The 19,938-nt window shown below is 53.9% G+C and overlaps 1 protein-coding gene and 1 long non-coding RNA gene across 2 annotated transcripts in view; one reads left to right on the top strand and one right to left on the bottom strand.

Moving 5' to 3' along the window:
• Window positions 1-655: 655 nt before the first annotated feature.
• DHX30 (DExH-box helicase 30) overlaps window positions 656-19,938 on the top strand; it is a 35,874-nt gene continuing 16,591 nt past the window's right edge. Inside the window, 11 exon segments of the mRNA XM_077493880.1 lie at window positions 656-795; window positions 3,755-3,885; window positions 6,532-6,642; window positions 8,860-8,993; window positions 11,040-11,160; window positions 11,285-11,434; window positions 11,897-12,049; window positions 14,489-15,319; window positions 19,073-19,148; window positions 19,506-19,610; window positions 19,707-19,750. Coding sequence (XP_077350006.1) covers window positions 666-795; window positions 3,755-3,885; window positions 6,532-6,642; window positions 8,860-8,993; window positions 11,040-11,160; window positions 11,285-11,434; window positions 11,897-12,049; window positions 14,489-15,319; window positions 19,073-19,148; window positions 19,506-19,610; window positions 19,707-19,750 — 1,986 coding nt within the window. The 5' untranslated portion in view covers window positions 656-665.
• LOC143998423 (uncharacterized) lies at window positions 12,612-14,251 on the bottom strand. The gene is made up of 4 exons (XR_013277919.1): window positions 13,972-14,251; window positions 13,882-13,925; window positions 13,117-13,295; window positions 12,612-12,980 (listed from the first exon to the last, which is right to left on the bottom strand). It is a non-coding gene; the product is annotated as an uncharacterized LOC143998423 (long non-coding RNA).

Below are 19,938 nucleotides of genomic sequence, written 5' to 3'. Positions count from 1 at the left end.
GATAGGCAGGTGTACTCCTCTGTGTAGTGGGATAGGCGGGTGAACTCCTCTGTGTAGTGGGATAGGCGGGTGAACTCCTCTGTGTAGTGGGATAGGTGGGATAGGTCGGTGTATTCCTCTGTGTAGTGGGATAGGTGGGTGTACTCCTCTGTGTAGTGGGATAGGTCGGTGTACTCCTCTGTGTAGTGGGATAGGTCGGTGTACTCCTCTGTGTAGTGGAATAGGATGGTGTACTCCTCTGTGTAGTGGGATAGGTGTGTGTACTCCTCTGTGTAGTGGGATAGGCGGGTGTACTCCTCTGTGTAGTGGGATAGGCGGATGTACTCCTCTGTGTAGTGGGATAGGTCGGTGTACTCCTCTGTGTAGTGGAATAGGATGGTGTACTCCTCTGTGTAGTGGGATAGGTGTGTGTACTCCTCTGTGTAGTGGGATAGGCGGGTGTACTCCTCTGTGTAGTGGGATAGGCGGATGTACTCCTCTGTGTAGTGGGATAGGTGGATGTACTCCTCTGTGTAGTGGGATAGGCTGGTGTACTCCTCTGTGTATTATGGTGTTCCCTCTGGTTGCAGTTCTCCTGGCGGCCGCTGCTCTCCGATGGCGCTGTGTCAGTCTCTGCGCTCCGGCCGCTCCCCCTCCCTCCTCCTCCTCTCTCTGACTCCGCAGACATGGCGGCGCCCTGGACGGTCATGCCGGTTTTTAGCCGGCTTCTTTCCCGGGTGTTGGGGCAACAAATCCGGGTGTTGTGTACGGGAGGATCCCGGGTGAGCCCGGAGACAGGCGGAGACATGAGGAGAGGTCAGACTGTCCCCCATTCCCCCATCAGGTGTCCTCTACCCTCCCCCCCCAATCAGGTGTCAGTGTCCTCTGTCCCCCCATCAGGTGTCCTTTACCCCCTCCTCCCCATCAGGTGTCGGTGTCCTCTGTGCCCCCTTCCCCATCAGGTGTCGGTGTCCTCTGTGCCCCCTTCCCCATCAGGTGTCGGTGTCCTCTGTGCCCCCTTCCCCATCAGGTGTCGGTGTCCTCTGTGCCCCCTTCCCCATCAGGTGTCGGTGTCCTCTGTGCCCCCTTCCCCATCAGGTGTCGGTGTCCTCTGTCCCCCCTTCCCCATCAGGTGTCGGTGTCCTCTGTCCCCCCTTCCCCATCAGGTGTCGGTGTCCTCTGTCCCCCCTTCCCCATCAGGTGTCGGTGTCCTCTGTCCCCCCTTCCCCATCAGGTGTCGGTGTCCTCTGTCCCCCCTTCCCCATCAGGTGTCGGTGTCCTCTTTCCCCCCTTCCCCATCAGGTGTCGGTGTCCTCTGTCCCCCCTTCCCCATCAGGTGTCGGTGTCCTCTGTCCCCCCTTCCCCATCAGGTGTCGGTGTCCTCTGTCCCCCCTTCCCCATCAGGTGTCGGTGTCCTCTGTCCCCCCTTCCCCATCAGGTGTCGGTGTCCTCTGTGCCCCCTTCCCCATCAGGTGTCGGTGTCCTCTGTGCCCCCTTCCCCATCAGGTGTCGGTGTCCTCTGTGCCCCCTTCCCCATCAGGTGTCGGTGTCCTCTGTCCCCCCTTCCCCATCAGGTGTCGGTGTCCTCTGTCCCCCCCCCCTTCCCCATCAGGTGTCGGTGTCCTCTGTCCCCCCCCCTTCCCCATCAGGTGTCTGTGTCCTCTGTCCCCCCCCCTTCCCCATCAGGTGTCTGTGTCCTCTGTCCCCCCCCCTTCCCCATCAGGTGTCTGTGTCCTCTGTCCCCCCCCCCTTCCCCATCAGGTGTCTGTGTCCTCTGTCCCCCCCCCCTTCCCCATCAGGTGTCTGTGTCCTCTGTCCCCCCCCCCCCTTCCCCATCAGGTGTCGGTGTCCTCTGCCCCCCCCCCCCTTTCCCCATCAGGTGTCGGTGTCCTCTGTCCCCCCCCCCTTTCCCCATCAGGTGTCGGTGTCCTCTGTCCCCCCTTTCCCCATCAGTTGTCGGTGTCCTCTGTCCCCCCTTTCCCCATCAGTTGTCGGTGTCCTCTGTCCCCCCTTCCCCATCAGGTGTCGGTGTCCTCTGTCCCCCCTTCCCCATCAGGTGTCGGTGTCCTCTGTCCCCCCTTCCCCATCAGGTGTCGGTGTCCTCTGTCCCCCCTTCCCCATCAGGTGTCGGTGTCCTCTGTCCCCCCTTCCCCATCAGGTGTCGGTGTCCTCTGTCCCCCCTTCCCCATCAGGTGTCGGTGTCCTCTGTCCCCCCTTCCCCATCAGGTGTCGGTGTCCTCTGTCCCCCCTTCCCCATCAGGTGTCGGTGTCCTCTGTCCCCCCTTCCCCATCAGGTGTCGGTGTCCTCTGTCCCCCCTTCCCCATCAGGTGTCGGTGTCCTCTGTCCCCCCTTCCCCATCAGGTGTCGGTGTCCTCTGTCCCCCCTTCCCCATCAGGTGTCGGTGTCCTCTGTCCCCCCTTCCCCATCAGGTGTCGGTGTCCTCTGTCCCCCCTTCCCCATCAGGTGTCGGTGTCCTCTGTCCCCCCTTCCCCATCAGGTGTCGGTGTCCTCTGTCCCCCCTTCCCCATCAGGTGTCGGTGTCCTCTGTCCCCCCTTCCCCATCAGGTGTCGGTGTCCTCTGTCCCCCCTTCCCCATCAGGTGTCGGTGTCCTCTGTCCCCCCTTCCCCATCAGGTGTCGGTGTCCTCTGTCCCCCCTTCCCCATCAGGTGTCGGTGTCCTCTGTCCCCCCTTCCCCATCAGGTGTCGGTGTCCTCTGTCCCCCCTTCCCCATCAGGTGTCGGTGTCCTCTGTGCCCCCTTCCCCATCAGGTGTCGGTGTCCTCTGCCCCCCCCCCCCCCTTCCCCATCAGGTGTTTGTGTCCTCTGCCCCCCCCCTTCCCCATCAGGTGTTTGTGTCCTCTGCCCCCCCCCTTCCCCATCAGGTGTTTGTGTCCTCTGCCCCCCCCCTTCCCCATCAGGTGTCGGTGTCCTCTGTCCCCCCCCCCCCTTCCCCATCAGGTGTCGGTGTCCTCTGTCCCCCCCCCCCTTCCCCATCAGGTGTCGGTGTCCTCTGTCCCCCCCCCCTTCCCCATCAGGTGTCGGTGTCCTCTGTCCCCCCCCCCTTCCCCATCAGGTGTCGGTGTCCTCTGTCCCCCCCCCCTTCCCCATCAGGTGTCGGTGTCCTCTGTCCCCCCCCCCCCCTTCCCCATCAGGTGTCGGTGTCCTCTGTCCCCCCCCCCCCTTCCCCATCAGGTGTCGGTGTCCTCTGTCCCCCCCCCCTTCCCCATCAGGTGTCGGTGTCCTCTGTCCCCCCCCCTTCCCCATCAGGTGTCGGTGTCCTCTGTCCCCCCCCCCCCCTTCCCCATCAGGTGTTGGTGTCCTCTGTCCCCCCCCCCCCTTCCCCATCAGGTGTCGGTGTCCTCTGTCCCCCCCCCCCTTCCCCATCAGGTGTCGGTGTCCTCTGTCCCCCCCCCCTTCCCCATCAGGTGTCGGTGTCCTCTGTCCCCCCCCCTTCCCCATCAGGTGTCGGTGTCCTCTGTCCCCCCCCCCTTCCCCATCAGGTGTCGGTGTCCTCTGTCCCCCCCCCCCCTTCCCCATCAGGTGTCGGTGTCCTCTCCCCCCCCCTTCCCCATCAGGTGTCGGTGTCCTCTCCCCCCCCCTTCCCCATCAGGTGTCGGTGTCCTCTGTCCCCCCCCCCCTCCCCATCAGGTGTCGGTGTCCTCTGTCCCCCCCAGGTGTCAGTGTCCCCAGATATCCTTAGCTGTCCCCCCAATCCATGAGTCTCCGGATCTCAGAGTCGGGCTGATGTCGGATTTTCTCTTTTTTTTTCTTTAGATTCTCGGGATCTCCTGAAGCAATTCCCGAAGCCGAAGGAACTTCTTCACAACGCCATGAGCCATGCGCTGCGCTGCTCCGACATCAAAGACAAAATCACCTACATCAACACCGGCTCCAACCAGGACTTCGTAAGGAGGACCCTGCCTGCCCCATCCCTCCAAAATCTGCCCCATCCCCCTAGAACTGCCCCCCTCCACACCTGCTGTTTTCGATATGTTGGGGGCGGAGCCTGTGTCGTTTCTCCTGCTGTGACGATTTCCTGTCAGAAGAGGAAGTGAGAGGAAATCTCTGCAGCGGGGACACAGACAGAAGATATTTATAGTGTAGGAAAGGTTACAATGTTTTATGACTTTCCCTGCCGTCCTGTCTTGGTGACAACCCCTCCCCTCCCCCCATTTCTTGTCCTTATGCTCCTGGGACACTGAATGATGGGAAATCTGAACCTACCCAGCAGCACCCGCTGTGCCCTCTCCAGGTCCACCGATGGGAACGCATGGCAGGGGCAAATGTACTGGCTGTGAATGGAAGCAATCGGACATCTCTGATTAGTATTTAGTAATATTAACGTGGCTTCCCCCAACTCCCCCAAGCTTTTTCTTTTCTTTCCCTCGCTACGTGTCAGCTGCTCATCCGTCTCAACGGCCAGTAATTGTATTCTGTGTGAATGGGGGGGGTCAATGAATGTTCCCGGGCTATAATCTCTGCAAATGGAATGTGGAAGGGCTGAAAATTCTGCATTATGGCCACTAGATGGCGCAGAGGAGAATAACTTGTTCTTCTATCGCCATCTAGTGGCCACAATGCAGTATTTTTATTATTATTATATACGTTCAGAAAATATAGCCACAGAATATGTACTCGAATTTTGCCCCATTAGATAGGAAAAAATAGACATGCAGTTGTGATGGATGAACAGCTACAGTGGGGGGAAAATACTGATTTGATCCCCTGCAGATTTTCTAAGTTTGCCCACTTACAAAGAAATGAAGGGTCTATCATTTTTATCATAGTAGTTATCTTGGTAGTCGGTGGAGAAACCCTTGTTGCCTATCACAGAGGTCAGATGTTTCTTGTACATGGTGATCAGATTTGCACACATCTCAGGAGGGATTTTGGTCCTCTCTTCTTTACTCTAAATCCTTAAGGTTTCTTGGCAACTCGAAGTTTCAGCTCCCTCCATAAATTTTCTATAGGATTAAGGTCTTCAGTCTGGCTAGGCCTCTCCGTGACCTTAATGTGCTTCTTCTTGAGCCACTCATTTTGGTGTCTTGGCGGTATGTTTTGGGTCATTGTCATGCTGGAAGACCCATCCATGACCCATCTTCGGTGTTCTGCCTGAGGGAAGAATGTTCTCATCCAATAGTTTACAATATATGGCCCGTCCATTGGCCCCTCAATGCGGCATGGTTGGTTTGTGCTTTTAGCAGAGAAACCGCTCCCAAAAGCATCATATTTCCATCTCCATAGGGATGGTGTTCTTGGGGTCACAGTCAGCATTGTTCTTCCTCCAAACATGGCGAGTCAAGTTTATGCCAAAGAGATGAATTTTGGTCTCATCTGACCACAGCACTTTCTCCCCGATCCTTCTCTGAATCATTTAGTTTTCATTGGCAAACTTAAGATGGACCTGTACATGTGTCTTCTTCAGGAGGAGGACCTGTGCACGTGTCGCCTTCAGGGGAGGACCTGTGCACGTGTCTTCTTCAGGAGGAGGACCTGTGCACGTGTCTTCTTCAGGAGGAGGACCTGTGCACGTGTCTTCTTCAGGAGGAGGACCTGTGCACGTGTCTTCTTCAGGAGGAGGACCTGTGCACGTGTCTTCTTCAGGAGGAGGACCTGTGCACGTGTCTTCTTCAGGAGGAGGACCTGTGCACGTGTCTTCTTCAGGAGGAGGACCTGTGCACGTGTCGCCTTCAGGGGGAGGACCTGTTTGTTTGGTGACTGTGGTCCCAACTGCCTTGAGATCCTTCATAAACTCCTCCTGTGTAGTTCTGGGCTGATCCTTCACTTTTTCTCATGACCATCCTCACCCCATGAGGAGAAACCTTGCATGGAGCTCCAGACCGGGGGCGATTGATGGCTATTTTGTATTTTTTTTGAATTTGCCAATAATCACTCCAACAGTTGTTTCCTTCTCACCAAGCTTCTTGCTGATGGTCTTGTAGCCCATTCCAGCCTTGTGCAGGTCTCCAATCTTCTCCCCGACGTCCTCTGACAGATCGTTGGTCTTCCCCATGATGGTGAGGTTGGAATGGAAGAGATTCTGTGGACGGGCGTCTTCTATACACATAACGAGTTGTCGTTAGGAGAACCTTCTTACATTGACGGGACTAATCTGTGTACCACATGAGCACCTACTGGAGCCAGTCTGTGGGGGGGCAGAAATATTGTTGGTTGGTCGGGGATCAAATACCTATTTTACTCCATTTATAACATTTGTATTGTGTGTGTTTTCTGGATTTTTGGTTGATATTCTGTGTCTATCATATAAAATACACCTCTGATAAAAATTATAGACCCTTCACTTCTATGCAAGTGGGCAAAACGTACACAATCTGCAGGGGAGACGATCGTTCTTCTCCCCATTTTCTGTGAATTTTGGATTGACACTCTTTGTCGTCTGGTGAAATGTCAGCAGTGAAGGGAAATCTCTCTATCAGAGCCCAGGATAGCAGTAAAGACCTTTCCCTTCTCCATCCTAGCCGTAAATAAAAGTTTTGTCTGGGCATGCACCATCTCTAAGTTCTTCATACATTGTTTCCTCTCCATTCTAGAGAACCATCCTTCGAATCAAGTGGCCGAAACCCATTGAAGTGGAAGGCTGCGGTGTGCGGAAAGGCGACGCCGAGCGTCATGCAGCCGCGCAAGCGTGTAAAATATTTCAGGTATGCCGGATCTCCGTCTTCCCGCCGTCTGTGCTCTTCGAGGTCGAGTCCAGTTCTAAACAGAAACGTGTCTGAACGTTCTAATAAATTGCATCCTTCGATACGCTGCAGTCTACTGCCCGCCGGTATGATTGTCCGGTTACATAGTGCCGGCGAGGGTCTGCTTCACCCAGTGAATGCCAATGAACATTTTGTTCTGTGCAGATGGGGCAAAAAAAGTTTTTATCAGGTTATTTTCTGTGCAGCCTGAATGTTTTTCCTCTATTTTTAGAATGATATCCATGCCATGTTTGGCCGCTAGATGGCGATAAATATCCTGAGAAATTGGTAGTATAGTTGGCATCATCTAGTGGACAAATCGGGTATTTACCATTTTATTTCCTAGTGGGGCTGCATCAGCATTATGGTTGCCCTCTAGTGGGCCGGTTGTATCTGTAATACTATATACATTTTATGCAGGGCTTTTTTTCTCTCAGTATATGTGCAGGAACTCGTCCATTACCATATTGAATGGTGGGTGTGGCCAAATTACACAGTGGGAGGGTCTTAAAGAGGCAATAAATACGAAGAGTGCAGGGGGGGGGTGTCCTCAGCATACGCTGCGTGCGGAGGGGGAGGGCATCGGGCATACGCTGCGTGCGGAGGGGGAGGGCATACGCTGCGTGCGGAGGGGGAGGGCATCGGGCATACGCTGCGTGCGGAGGGGGAGGGCATCGGGCATACGCTGCGTGCGGAGGGGGAGGGCATCGGGCATACGCTGCGTGCGGAGGGGGAGGGCATCGGGCATACGCTGCGTGCGGAGGGGGAGGGCATCGGGCATACGCTGCGTGCGGAGGGGGAGGGCATCGGGCATACGCTGCGTGCGGAGGGGGAGGGCATCGGGCATACGCTGCGTGCGGAGGGGGGGGCATCGGGCATACGCTGGGTGCGGAGGGGGGGGGGTCATCGGGCATACCCTGGGTGCGGAGGGGGGGGTCATCGGGCATACGCTGGGTGCGGAGGGGGGGGGTCATCGGGCATACGCTGGGTGCGGAGGGGGGGGGTCATCGGGCATACGCTGGGTGCGGAGGGGGGGGGGGTCATCGGGCATACGCTGGGTGCGGAGGGGGGGGGTCATCGGGCATACGCTGGGTGCGGAGGGGGGGGGTCATCGGGCATACGCTGCGTGCGGAGGGGGGGCATCGGGCATACGCTGCGTGCGGAGGGGGGCATCGGGCATACGCTGGGTGCGGAGGGGGGCATCGGGCATACGCTGCGTGCGGAGGGGGGCATCGGGCATACGCTGGGTGCGGAGGGGGGGCATACGCTGCGGGGGGGGGGAGGTGGGGGTCAGGCATATGGAGGATTCAGGGTTGCGCTGCGTGTAAGGGTTCGCAGAGTGAAGGGTTCAGCTCTCTTTCACAGGCTGTTCACATACCCCCTCCACCCCTCCCCATGGGGGCAAGGGTCACAGGAAAGGGCTTGGTAGGCCATATTTGGCCCGTGGGCCTTGCTTATGACACACATGTTCTAAAGCCTTGAATGAAGGATAGTGCAGTGATGCAAGTGATAGTGGAACCGCCTTTTAAATGGTAGATGTGAATCTTTAATATAAACAGTGCCCTCTGTTGGTGCCACCAGGAATAGAACCGCCCACAACAAAAAAAAGTAGCCAGGATTTTTCTGATGATTGTATACTTTTATATAACATATACCGCAGTGCTGTACAGAGATCACTGAGCCAGTCACATCAGTCTCTGTACAGAGGAGCTTACACTCTAATGTCCCCTCCCCCACAGTCACATCAGTCTCTGTACAGAGGAGCTTACACTCTAATGTCCCCTCCCCCCCACAGTCACATCAGTCTCTGTACAGAGGAGCTTACACTCTAATGTCCCCTCCCCCATAGTCACATCAGTCTCTGTACAGAGGAGCTTACACTCTAATGTCCCCTCCCCCCAGTCACATCAGTCTCTGTACAGAGGAGCTTACACTCTAATGTCCCCTCCCCCCCACAGTCACATCAGTCTCTGTACAGAGGAGCTTACACTCTGTCCCCTCCCCCACAGCCACATACATTATTATTATTATTATTATTATTATTATTATTATTATTATTATTATTATTATTTTACAATTATATAGCTCTGACATATACGGCAGCGCAGTATTTGGGGTAGAACCCCCAGTGTATATCTGTGGAAGACAATTGGGTGACCGGGTTCCTCTTCTCTGTAGGATCTCGGCTTGTTGGGCTCGGGGAAGATGTTCCGACACAAGAAACTCAGAGCTCCGCCCAGTGCGCAGTCCCTGGCAGAGAAGGATGGCCAATGGGGAAAACAGAAGGACCGTTCGGCCAGGACTGACCCCAGGTAGGGCAGAACAGGAGGTCGGCTATTCAGGTTTTCCTCATTGATGGCTTATACATTATTATTTTATTATTATTATTTTTCCTTATTTGGAAATTCATGTTCCTGGCGGGATCGGGGTCCTTGTGGAACCTCCATGTTCCTGGCGGGATCGGGGTCCTTGTGGAACCTCCATGTTTCTGGCGGGATGGGGGTCCTTGTGGAGCCTCCATGTTTCTGGCAGGATCGGGTCCTTGTGGAACCTCCATGTTTCTGGCGGGATCGGGGTCCTTGTGGAACCTCCATGTTTCTGGCGGGATGGGGGTCCTTGTGGAACCTCCATGTTTCTGGCGGGATGGGGGTCCTTGTGGAACCTCTGTGTTTCTGGCGGGATGGGGGTCCTTGTGGAACCTCCGTGTTTCTGGCGGGATCGGGGTCCTTGTGGAACCTCCGTGTTCCTGGCGGGATGGGGGTCCTTGTGGAACCTCCATGTTTCTGGCGGGATCGGGGTCCTTGTGGAACCTCCATGTTTCTGGCGGGATCGGGTCCTTGTGGAGCCTCCATGTTCCTGGCGGGATCGGGTCCTTGTGGAACCTCCATGTTTCTGGCGGGATCGGGGTCCTTGCGGAACCTCCATGTTCCTGGCGGGATCGGGGTCCTTGTGGAACCTCCATGTTTCTGGCGGGATGGGGGTCCTTGTGGAACCTCCATGTTTCTGGCGGGATCGGGGTCCTTGTGGAACCTCCGTGTTCCTGGCGGGATGGGGGTCCTTGTGGAACCTCCGTGTTTCTGGCGGGATGGGGGTCCTTGTGGAACCTCCGTGTTTCTGGCGGGATCGGGGTCCTTGTGGAACCTCCGTGTTTCTGGCGGGATCGGGGTCCTTGTGGAACCTCCGTGTTCCTGGCGGGATCGGGGTCCTTGTGGAACCTCCGTGTTCCTGGCGGGATCGGGGTCCTTGTGGAACCTCCGTGTTCCTGGCGGGATCGGGGTCCTTGTGGAACCTCCGTGTTTCTGGCGGGATCGGGGTCCTTGTGGAACCTCCGTGTTCCTGGCGGGATGGGGGTCCTTGTGGAACCTCCATGTTCCTGGCGGGATCGGGGTCCTTGTGGAGCCTCCATGTTTCTGGCGGGATGGGGGTCCTTGTGGAACCTCCATGTTTCTGGCGGGATCGGGGTCCTTGTGGAACCTCCGTGTTTCTGGCAGGATCGGGTCCTTGTGGAACCTCCATGTTTCTGGCGGGATGGGGGTCCTTGTGGAGCCTCCATGTTTCTGGCGGGATCGGGGTCCTTGTGGAACCTCCATGTTTCTGGCGGGATGGGGGTCCTTGTGGAACCTCCATGTTTCTGGCGGGATGGGGGTCCTTGTGGAACCTCCGTGTTTCTGGCGGGATGGGGGTCCTTGTGGAACCTCCATGTTTCTGGCGGGATGGGGGTCCTTGTGGAACCTCCATGTTTCTGGCGGGATGGGGGTCCTTGCGGAACCTCCATGTTTCTGGCGGGATCGGGGTCCTTGCGGAACCTCCATGTTCCTGGCGGGATCGGGGTCCTTGTGGAACCTCCATGTTTCTGGCGGGATGGGGGTCCTTGTGGAACCTCTATGTTTCTGGCGGGATCGGGGTCCTTGTGGAACCTCCGTGTTCCTGGCGGGATGGGGGTCCTTGTGGAACCTCCGTGTTTCTGGCGGGATGGGGGTCCTTGTGGAACCTCCGTGTTTCTGGCGGGATCGGGGTCCTTGTGGAACCTCCGTGTTCCTGGCGGGATGGGGGTCCTTGTGGAACCTCCGTGTTTCTGGCGGGATCGGGGTCCTTGTGGAACCTCCGTGTTTCTGGCGGGATCGGGGTCCTTGTGGAACCTCCGTGTTCCTGGCGGGATCGGGGTCCTTGTGGAACCTCCGTGTTCCTGGCGGGATCGGGGTCCTTGTGGAACCTCCATGTTTCTGGCGGGTTCGGGGTCCTTGTGGAACCTCCGTGTTTCTGGCGGGATCGGGGTCCTTGTGGAACCTCCATGTTTCTGGCGGGATCGGGGTCATTGTACATTCGATGTTTAGGAGGATTCTCTCTCTTTTCTGCAGACACGCCGTTCTGGATAGCGCTGAAGAATTGGCGGCCATGAACGCCCTCAAGGAGTTTCCAAATCCCAAGCACCTCCTGTCCTCCGTCATCCAGGTGGCCACATCCTCCAGCAGTCACAAGGTATGGGGCTTCTCTCCAATGAGACGCCGTCTTTAAATCTGATAGAAGGAACGCGGGTTGGAGGAGTGTTCACAGAGCGGGTTTCTCATCGCTACTCGTCGTCGCCTTCTTCTTCTTCTTCCAGGACTTGATCTGTTACCAGCACGAGGGGGGGCACGTGAAGACCTGCCGCCTGACCGTTAGCTGGCCGCAGCCTTTCAGCTTTGTCGCTTACGGCCTGCGGCGCACAGAGGCGGAGAGGAAGGCGGCTGCCCTGGGCTGTCAGAAAATGAAGGTGGGACAGGATTCTGCATCTGTGTCATGAAAAACGGTGTATATATAACATATTTGCATAGCTCTTTGTCTAATGAAACTGCCTGTAAATTTTGATTTTGTGAGAATGAAGGATAATCGAATGTTATCAGGCTGTGTTCTCTGCAGATCGAATGTTATTCATTGAAATAAAAAAAAATGCATAAAAAAAGAGAAAAAAAACACTACAATTTGGCCACTAGATGGAGCTGAGGATCATATCATTTTTTAGGGCTCCTCTGTGTCATCTAGTGGCCATAATGCAGTATTTTCCATACTCACAGGGTTTTTTTTTTTTTTTTCCTTCCAATAAATAACATTTGATCTGCTGAGAATTTAGCCTGCGAACATTTGATTTGCTTCTGCTGTGACCCAGAAGTTCTTCTCTTTACTAGAGAGCTTTATGACCATTGTCCTGCACCCCCCCCCCCCCCATCTTTTTCAGGATCTCGGCCTCCTGGACCCAAACAACAAGCCGCTGACGCACGCCATGTACCACCTCTCCGCCGTACAGAAGTTGCGGGAACAGCAGCGCCGGGCGAGGAGCTTCCAGGTTCCGGAAGACTTGCTGATTAGAATGGAGAATTACTTTCAGGAGGTGAGTCCTCCGTGTGAATGGTGCTTCCTGGCCCTGGGTGTGAGGGGCGGCGTAGAGGGTGAGCCGCCCGCCAAGGGGCGTATGCTTTTTAAAAAAATGCAAAGCTATTTGTCCTGGGAAGCTGCTTATTTATTCTGTGCGCATCGGGCAAAATCGGATGTTGTTAAGCTATTTTCTCTACAGATCGAATGTTTTTGTTAATTTAAAAATAGAATGGTTTGGTGAAATACCTCATGATGGCCACTAGATGGAGCTGACGATTATAGTAAGTATTCATTTATTATCCGATGGTCATCAGCTCCATCTAGTGGTCGCAATGTAGTATATTTCTGATTTACTCAATTCTGTATGAATGAATAACATTCAACTGGGAGAGAAAATAACCTGATAACATTCGACCCTGCCCCCTCTGTACATGCAAATTAATGGGATGAATAGTGAATGGCTCTACAATTTGTTTTTTTTTCTTCTCTTTTAGAAATCCTTCCCTTAATGTGATAAATCGTTTGGGTATTCCAGATGTGGGAGCACTGCTTATGTAATGGCTTTGTGGGAGGGGCAGAGACACAAACTACTGCAGGAAATCTCACCATTGTGGGAGGGGCAGAGACACAAACTACTGCAGGAAATCTCACCATTGTGGGAGGGGCAGAGACACAAACTACTGCAGGAAATCTCCCCACTGTGGGAGGGGCAGAGACACAAACTACTGCAGGAAATCTCATCATTGTGGGAGGGGCAGAGACACAAACTACTGCAGGAAATCTCCCCATTGTGGGAGGGGCAGAGACACAAACTACTGCAGGAGATCTCACCATTGTGGGAGGGGCAGAGACACACACTACTGCAGGAAATCTCACCATTGTGGGAGGGGCAGAGACACAAACTACTGCAGGAAATCTCAGCATTGTGGGAGGGGCAGAGACACAAACTACTGCAGGAAATCTCCCCACTGTGGGAGGGGCAGAGACACAAACTACTGCAGGAGATCTCACCATTGTGGGAGGGGCAGAGACACAAACTACTGCAGGAAATCTCATCATTGTGGGAGGGGCAGAGACACAAACTACTGCAGGAAATCTCAGCATTGTGGGAGGGGCAGAGACACAAACTACTGCAGGAAATCTCCCCACTGTGGGAGGGGCAGAGACACAAACTACTGCAGGAAATCTCAGCATTGTGGGAGGGGCAGAGACACAAACTACTGCAGGAAATCTCAGCATTGTGGGAGGGGCAGAGACACAAACTACTGCAGGAAATCTCCCCACTGTGGGAGGGGCAGAGACACAAACTACTGCAGGAAACCTCACCATTGTGGGAGGGGCAGAGACACAAACTACTGCAGGAAATCTCATCATTGTGGGAGGGGCAGAGACACAAACTACTGCAGGAGATCTCACCATTGTGGGAGGGGCAGAGACACAAACTACTGCAGGAAATTTCAGCATTGTGGGAGGGGCAGAGACACAAACTACTGCAGGAAATCTCCCCACTGTGGGAGGGGCAGAGACACAAACTACTGCAGGAAATCTCATCATTGTGGGAGGGGCAGAGACAAAAACTACTGCAGGAAATCTTATCATTGTGGGAGGGGCAGAGACACAAACTACTGCAGGAAATCTGAGCATTGTGGGAGGGGCAGAGACACAAACTACTGCAGGAAATCTCATCATTGTGGGAGGGGCAGAGACACAAACTACTGCAGGAAATCTCCCCATTGTGGGAGGGGCAGAGACACAAACTACTGCAGGAGATCTCACCATTGTGGGAGGGGCAGAGACACACACTACTGCAGGAAATCTCATCATTGTGGGAGGGGCAGAGACACAAACTACTGCAGGAAATCTCAGCATTGTGGGAGGGGCAGAGACACAAACTACTGCAGGAAATCTCCCCACTGTGGGAGGGGCAGAGACACAAACTACTGCAGGAAATCTCAGCATTGTGGGAGGGGCAGAGACACAAACTACTGCAGGAAATCTCATCATTGTGGGAGGGGCAGAGACACAAACTACTGCAGGAGATCTCCCCATTGTGGGAGGGGCAGAGACACAAACTACTGCAGGAAATCTCACCATTGTGGGAGGAGCTGAGACACAAACTACTGCAGGAGATCTCCCCATTGTGGGAGGGGCAGAGACACAAACTACTGCAGGAAATCTCATCATTGTGGGAGGGGCAGAGACACAAACTACTGCAGGAAATCTCATCATTGTGGGAGGGGCAGAGACACAAACTACTGCAGGAGATCTCACCATTGTGGGAGGGGCAGAGACACAAACCACTGCAGGAAATATCAGCATTGTGGGAGGGGCAGAGACACAAACTACTGCAAGCACTATAAATCTTCTGACTTTGCTCTCTAGGGCCAAATGTTGATATAACAGATATAGGCGACGTTGAACCTTTAATAAGTGATGTCACTTTTCTCCTCTGCAGTTCCCTTTGGAGTCGGAATTGAAGATGGAACCTGACAATCAGGAATATTCCGCCTCACAGATGGAGTTGACAGACGATTGGTCGGACTGTGACACAATCAGTGACCCCATTACCTGCCAGCCATACACCCCGTTGTCTGAGGATGAAGCAGATGAGATCAGTCGCTCGCTGAGTGCCAAATGGCAGAGCAGCCAGGGGAAACCTCTACAGGCGTTACCAGCCGATGACCATAAAGAGGCCATTTTGGCGGCCATTGACAGCAATCCCGTGGTGGTGATAGCCGGGGACACGGGATGCGGGAAGACCACGCGTATCCCACGCTTCATCCTCGAGGACGCCATCCTCAGCGGGCGGGGAGCTCAGTGCAATATGCTCGTCACCCAGCCGCGTAGGATCAGCGCTGTGTCGGTGTGCCACCGCGTGGCCCAGGAGTTGGGGCCGACCCTACGCCGTAATGTGGGTTACCAGGTCCGGCTGGAGAACATGCTCCCCGCCCGCGGCGGCGCATTGCTCTTCTGCACGGTGGGCGTGCTGTTAAAGAAGCTGCAGACTAATGCCACCATGGAGGGGGTCAGCCACGTGGTAGTGGACGAGGTCCACGAGAGGGACGTCAGCACGGACTTCTTGCTTATTTTGGTGAAGCAGATGCAGAAACTGAACCCCAACATCAAAGTGATTCTCATGAGCGCCACGGGCGACAACGAGCGCATCTCCAAGTACTTCGGGGGCTGTCCGATTGTCCGGGTGCCGGGGTTCATGTATCCTGTGAAGCAGCATTACCTGGAGGATGTCCTCGCCATGATGAGGGTGTCCTCCTACAAGCCTCCAGAGGTGAGACTTCCAACTATTTTTTTTCCATTTGTAGGGCAAAGAAACCAAATCCATTGATGGAGCCGACTTACTCTGGAAGGTTCCCCTCTGATGGCAACCCAAAAAGTTCAAAGCCATGAAGATGGCAGCAGGTGCTCCGGACTAAATGTGAAGGAGTCCAGTTTTCCAGACCAGTTTGCCACCCTGAAATGTCTCGTTTCGGGGGTGGGGCAAATGCCCCACTTTATCAGGGCTCAGAACTTCAGCCAGGCTTAGCTGGATAACCTGCTACAGTGGGGGGGGGGGGGGGATAACGATTGTCTCCCCTGCAGATTTGTGTAAGTTTTGCCCACTTACATAGAAATGAAGGGTCTATCATTTTTATCAGAGGTGTATTTTATATGAAGGAGACAGAATATCAACCAAAAATCCAGAAGAAACACAATACAAATGTTATTAATGGAGTTGCGGTTCAGGGAGTAAAATAAGTATTTGATCCCCTTAGTAGTCGGTGGAGAAACCCTTGTTGGCGATCACAGAGGTCAGAAGTTTCTTGTAGGTGGTGATCAGGTTTGCACACATCTCAGGAGGGGTTTTGGTCCTCTCTTCTTCACAGATCTTCTCTAAATCCTTAAGGTTTCTTGGCAACTGGAAGTTTCAGCTCCCTCCATACATTTTCTATAGGATTAAGGTCTGGAGATTGGCCAGGCCACTCCATGGCCTTAATGTGCTTCTTCTTGAGCCACTCCTTTGTTGCCTTGGCGGAATGCTTTGGGTCATTGTCATGCTGGAAGACCCATCCATGACCCATCTTCAGTGTTCTGGCTGAGGGAAGAAGGTTCTCATCCAAGTTCTTATAATACATGGCCCCCCCCGTCCATTGGCCCCTCAATGGGGCAAATTCGGCCTGTACCTTTATCAGAGAAACAACCCCAAAGCTTCATGTTTCCACCTCCGTGTGTGACTGTAGGGATGGTGTTCTTGGGGTCATAGTCGGCATTGTTTTTCCTCCAAACACTGCAAGTCGAATTAATGCCAAAGGGCTCAATTTTGGTCTCGTCTGACCACAGAACTTCTCTGAATCATTTAGATGTTCGTTGACAAACTTTAGAAGGACCTGTACATGTGACTTGTTGAGAATGGGGGACCTTGCGGGCACTGCAGGAGTTCAGTTCTTTGCGGTGTATTGTGTCACCAATGGTTTGTTTGGTGACTGGGGTCCCAACTGCCTTGAGATCCTTCACAAGCTCCTCCCTGTGTATTTGTGGGCGGATCCCTCACTTTTTTCTCATGACCATCCTCACCCCATGAGGAGAAATCTTGCATGGAGCTCCAGACCGAGGGCGATTGATGGTTATTTTGTATTTCTTCCAAGTTGTTTCCTTCTCGCCAAGCTTCTTGCTGATGGTCTTGTAGCCCATTCCAGCCTTGTGCAGGTCTCCAATCTTCTCCCCGCCATCCTCTGACAGATCTTTGCTCTTCCCCATGATGGTGAGGATTGGAGGGAAGGGATTCTGTGGACAGGAGTCTTCTGTACACATAACGAGTTGTCGTTAGGAGAACCTTCTTACATTGACGGGACTAATCTGTGTACCACATGAGCACCTACTGGAGCCAGTCTGCGGGGGGGGGGGGGGGGCAGAATTATTGTTGGTTGGTAGGGGAGCAAATACTTATTTTTTTCAATTTTATAACATTTGTATTGTGTTTATTTTTTTTTCTGGATTTTTGGTCGATATTCTGTCTCTATCATATAAAATACACCTATGATGGACCCTTCATTTCCTTGTAAGTGGGCAAAACTTACACAATCTGCAGGGGAGACGATCCTTATTCTCCTCGCTGTAGATATTTTACTTTGCTGGGGTATGGCACAAATGTGATATGAGCAGAGACCGCAAAAAAATAATAATTGACATCATTTTGATCCACCGCCCCAGGAAAAGTCCATCCAGGCGCTGTTAAAGTAAAGCATGATCCCAGGAAAGGTGTATGTGGGCCAATAGGGTTAGGAGGTATCAGGGGTGGGGACGGACTATTGACCCATCATCCCAAGAAAGGTGCATGTGGGGCAATAGCCTTAGGGGGTATCAGGGTGTGGGGACAGACTATTGACCCATCATTCCAGGAAAGGTGCGTGTGGGCCAATAGGCTTAGGAGGTGTCGGGGGGTGGGGACAGACTATTGACCCATCATCCCAGGAAAGGTGCATGTGGGCCAATGGGCTTAGGAGGTATCAGGTGGTGGGGACAGACTATTGACCCATCATCCTAGGAACGGTGCATGTGGGCCAATAGGCTTAGGGGGTATCAGGGTGTGGGGACAGACTATTGACCCATCATCCCAGGAAAGGTGCATGTGGGCCAATAGGCTTTAGGAGGTTTCAGGGGGTGGGGACAGACTATTGACCCATCATCCCAGGAACGGTGCATGTGGGTCAATAGGCCTAGGGAGGTGTTGGGGGGTGGGGACAGACTATTAACCCATCATCCCAGGAACGGTGCATGTGGGCCAATATGCTTAGCGGGTGTCAGGGGGTGGGGACAGACCATTGACCCATCATCCCAAGAAAGGTGCATGTGGGCCAATAGGCTTAGGAGGTGTCAAGGGGTGGGGACAGACTATTGACCCATCATCCCAGGAACGGTGCATGTGGGTCAATAGGCCTAGGGAGGTGTCGGGGGTGGGGGGGTGGGGACAGACTATTGACCCATCATCCCAAGAAAGGAGCATGTGGGCCAATAGGCTTTAGGAGGTTTCAGGGGGTGGGGACAGACTATTGACCCATCATCCCAGGAAAGGTGCATGTGGGCCAATGGGCTTAGGAGGTATCAGGTGGTGGGGACAGACTATTGACCCATCATCCCAGGAACGGTGCATGTGGGCCAATAGGCTTTAGGAGGTTTCAGGGGGTGGGGACAGACTATTGACCCATCATCCCAGGAACGGTGCATGTGGGTCAATAGGCCTAGGGAGGTGTCAGGGGGTGGGGACAGACTATTGACCCATCATCCCAAGAAAGGTGCATGTGGGCCAATAGGCTTTAGGAGGTTTCAGGGGGTGGGGACAGACTATTGACCCATCATCCCAGGAACGGTGCATGTGGGTCAATAGGCCTAGGGAGGTGTTGGGGGGTGGGGACAGACTATTAACCCATCATCCCAGGAACGGTGCATGTGGGCCAATATGCTTAGCGGGTGTCAGGGGCTGGGGACAGACTATTGACCCATCATCCCAAGAAAGGTGCATGTAGGCCAATGGGCTTAGGAGGTTCAGGGGGTGTAAACAGACTATTGACCCATCATCCCAAGAAAGGTGCATGTGGGCCAATAGGCTTAGGAGGTGTCAAGGGGTGGGGACAGACTATTGACCCATCATCCCAGGAACGGTGCATGTGGGCCAATATGCTTAGCGGGTGTCAGGGGGTGGGGACAGACTATTGACCCATCATCCCAAGAAAGGTGCATGTAGGCCAATGGGCTTAGGAGGTTCAGGGGGTGTAAACAGACTATTGACCCATCATCCCAAGAAAGGTGCATGTGGGCCAATAGGCTTAGGAGGTGTCAAGGGGTGGGGACAGACTATTGACCCATCATCCCAGGAACGGTGCATGTGGGCCAATATGCTTAGCGGGTGTCAGGGGGTGGGGACAGACTATTAACCCATCATCCCAAGAAAGGTGCATGTGGGCCAATGGGCTTAGGGGGTGGCAGGGGTGAATTTGTTTCTTTAATGGTGCTGTAACCTCACCCTTCCTCCTCGTCTCTCTTTCAGACCAATGGCGAATGCCTTCTTGATCTGGATTTGATTAGCAGAGTTATTTGTCACATCGACCAGCATGGAGAGCCCGGTAAGAGTCACGGCTGTCCCATATGGGAAGGTGGGGGGAGGTGTGCTGGATACATCCTCCTGTAGTTTGGTGAAGTAGCATGCTGAAGGTACAACAATGGATAAACGGTTGTCACCGGAGCAGGGGTCCCCATTGGCGTTTGCTAAAAACCCAAAAGAAAGTAGGAGGAAATCCCCTGTTGAATTGTGGTGACTGAACCAGGTGTCCCCCATTGGAATTTATCCCTTACCCTTGTTCTGGTGACAACCATACAGTTTTGGCTTTCCCCCTTCTCTGGTCACCAGGACAAATTGAGAAGGTGGATCGTCCCCTATATAATCAGGGATCACCAGTATTGTTGTTGTCCTTGTCTTGCAGGCAGCATTCTGTGCTTCCTCCCCGGCTGGCAGGAGATCCGAGGAGTCCAGGAGATGCTGCAGGAAGCGCTGTCCTACCAGGACGGGCAACATCTTATCTTACCAGGTGGGTGGAGACATTCCGGACAACCTGCGGCACTGGAAAGGTGACCTGAACCAATAGTGTATATGGGGGCATTATCCTCAAATTGTTGTGTGGGAGGATGCCTTTTCTCATGGAATACTAAGCTCCGCCCCCACTTGGAGGTCAGTGATGGACTATTGGAGAGAACTGCTGGGAGGGTCATCTGGATATCGCATGGGGTGTGATTGGGCGATGGTTCTGGGCATGAAAATCTGATATCGGGTGGTATGATATGCGGAATCAACATGGGAAGAATTCTGTATACCGAGGACATAGACCTTCAGTAGTTCACTCCATGTATGTATGTACC

Source organism: Lithobates pipiens, unplaced genomic scaffold (assembly GCF_037356315.1).
Source record: "Lithobates pipiens isolate NorthernLeopardFrog02 unplaced genomic scaffold, aLitPip1_a1.2 Scaffold_19, whole genome shotgun sequence".
Lineage (NCBI taxonomy): Eukaryota > Metazoa > Chordata > Amphibia > Anura > Ranidae > Lithobates > Lithobates pipiens.
This window is presented reverse-complemented; position numbering and strand designations above follow the sequence as displayed.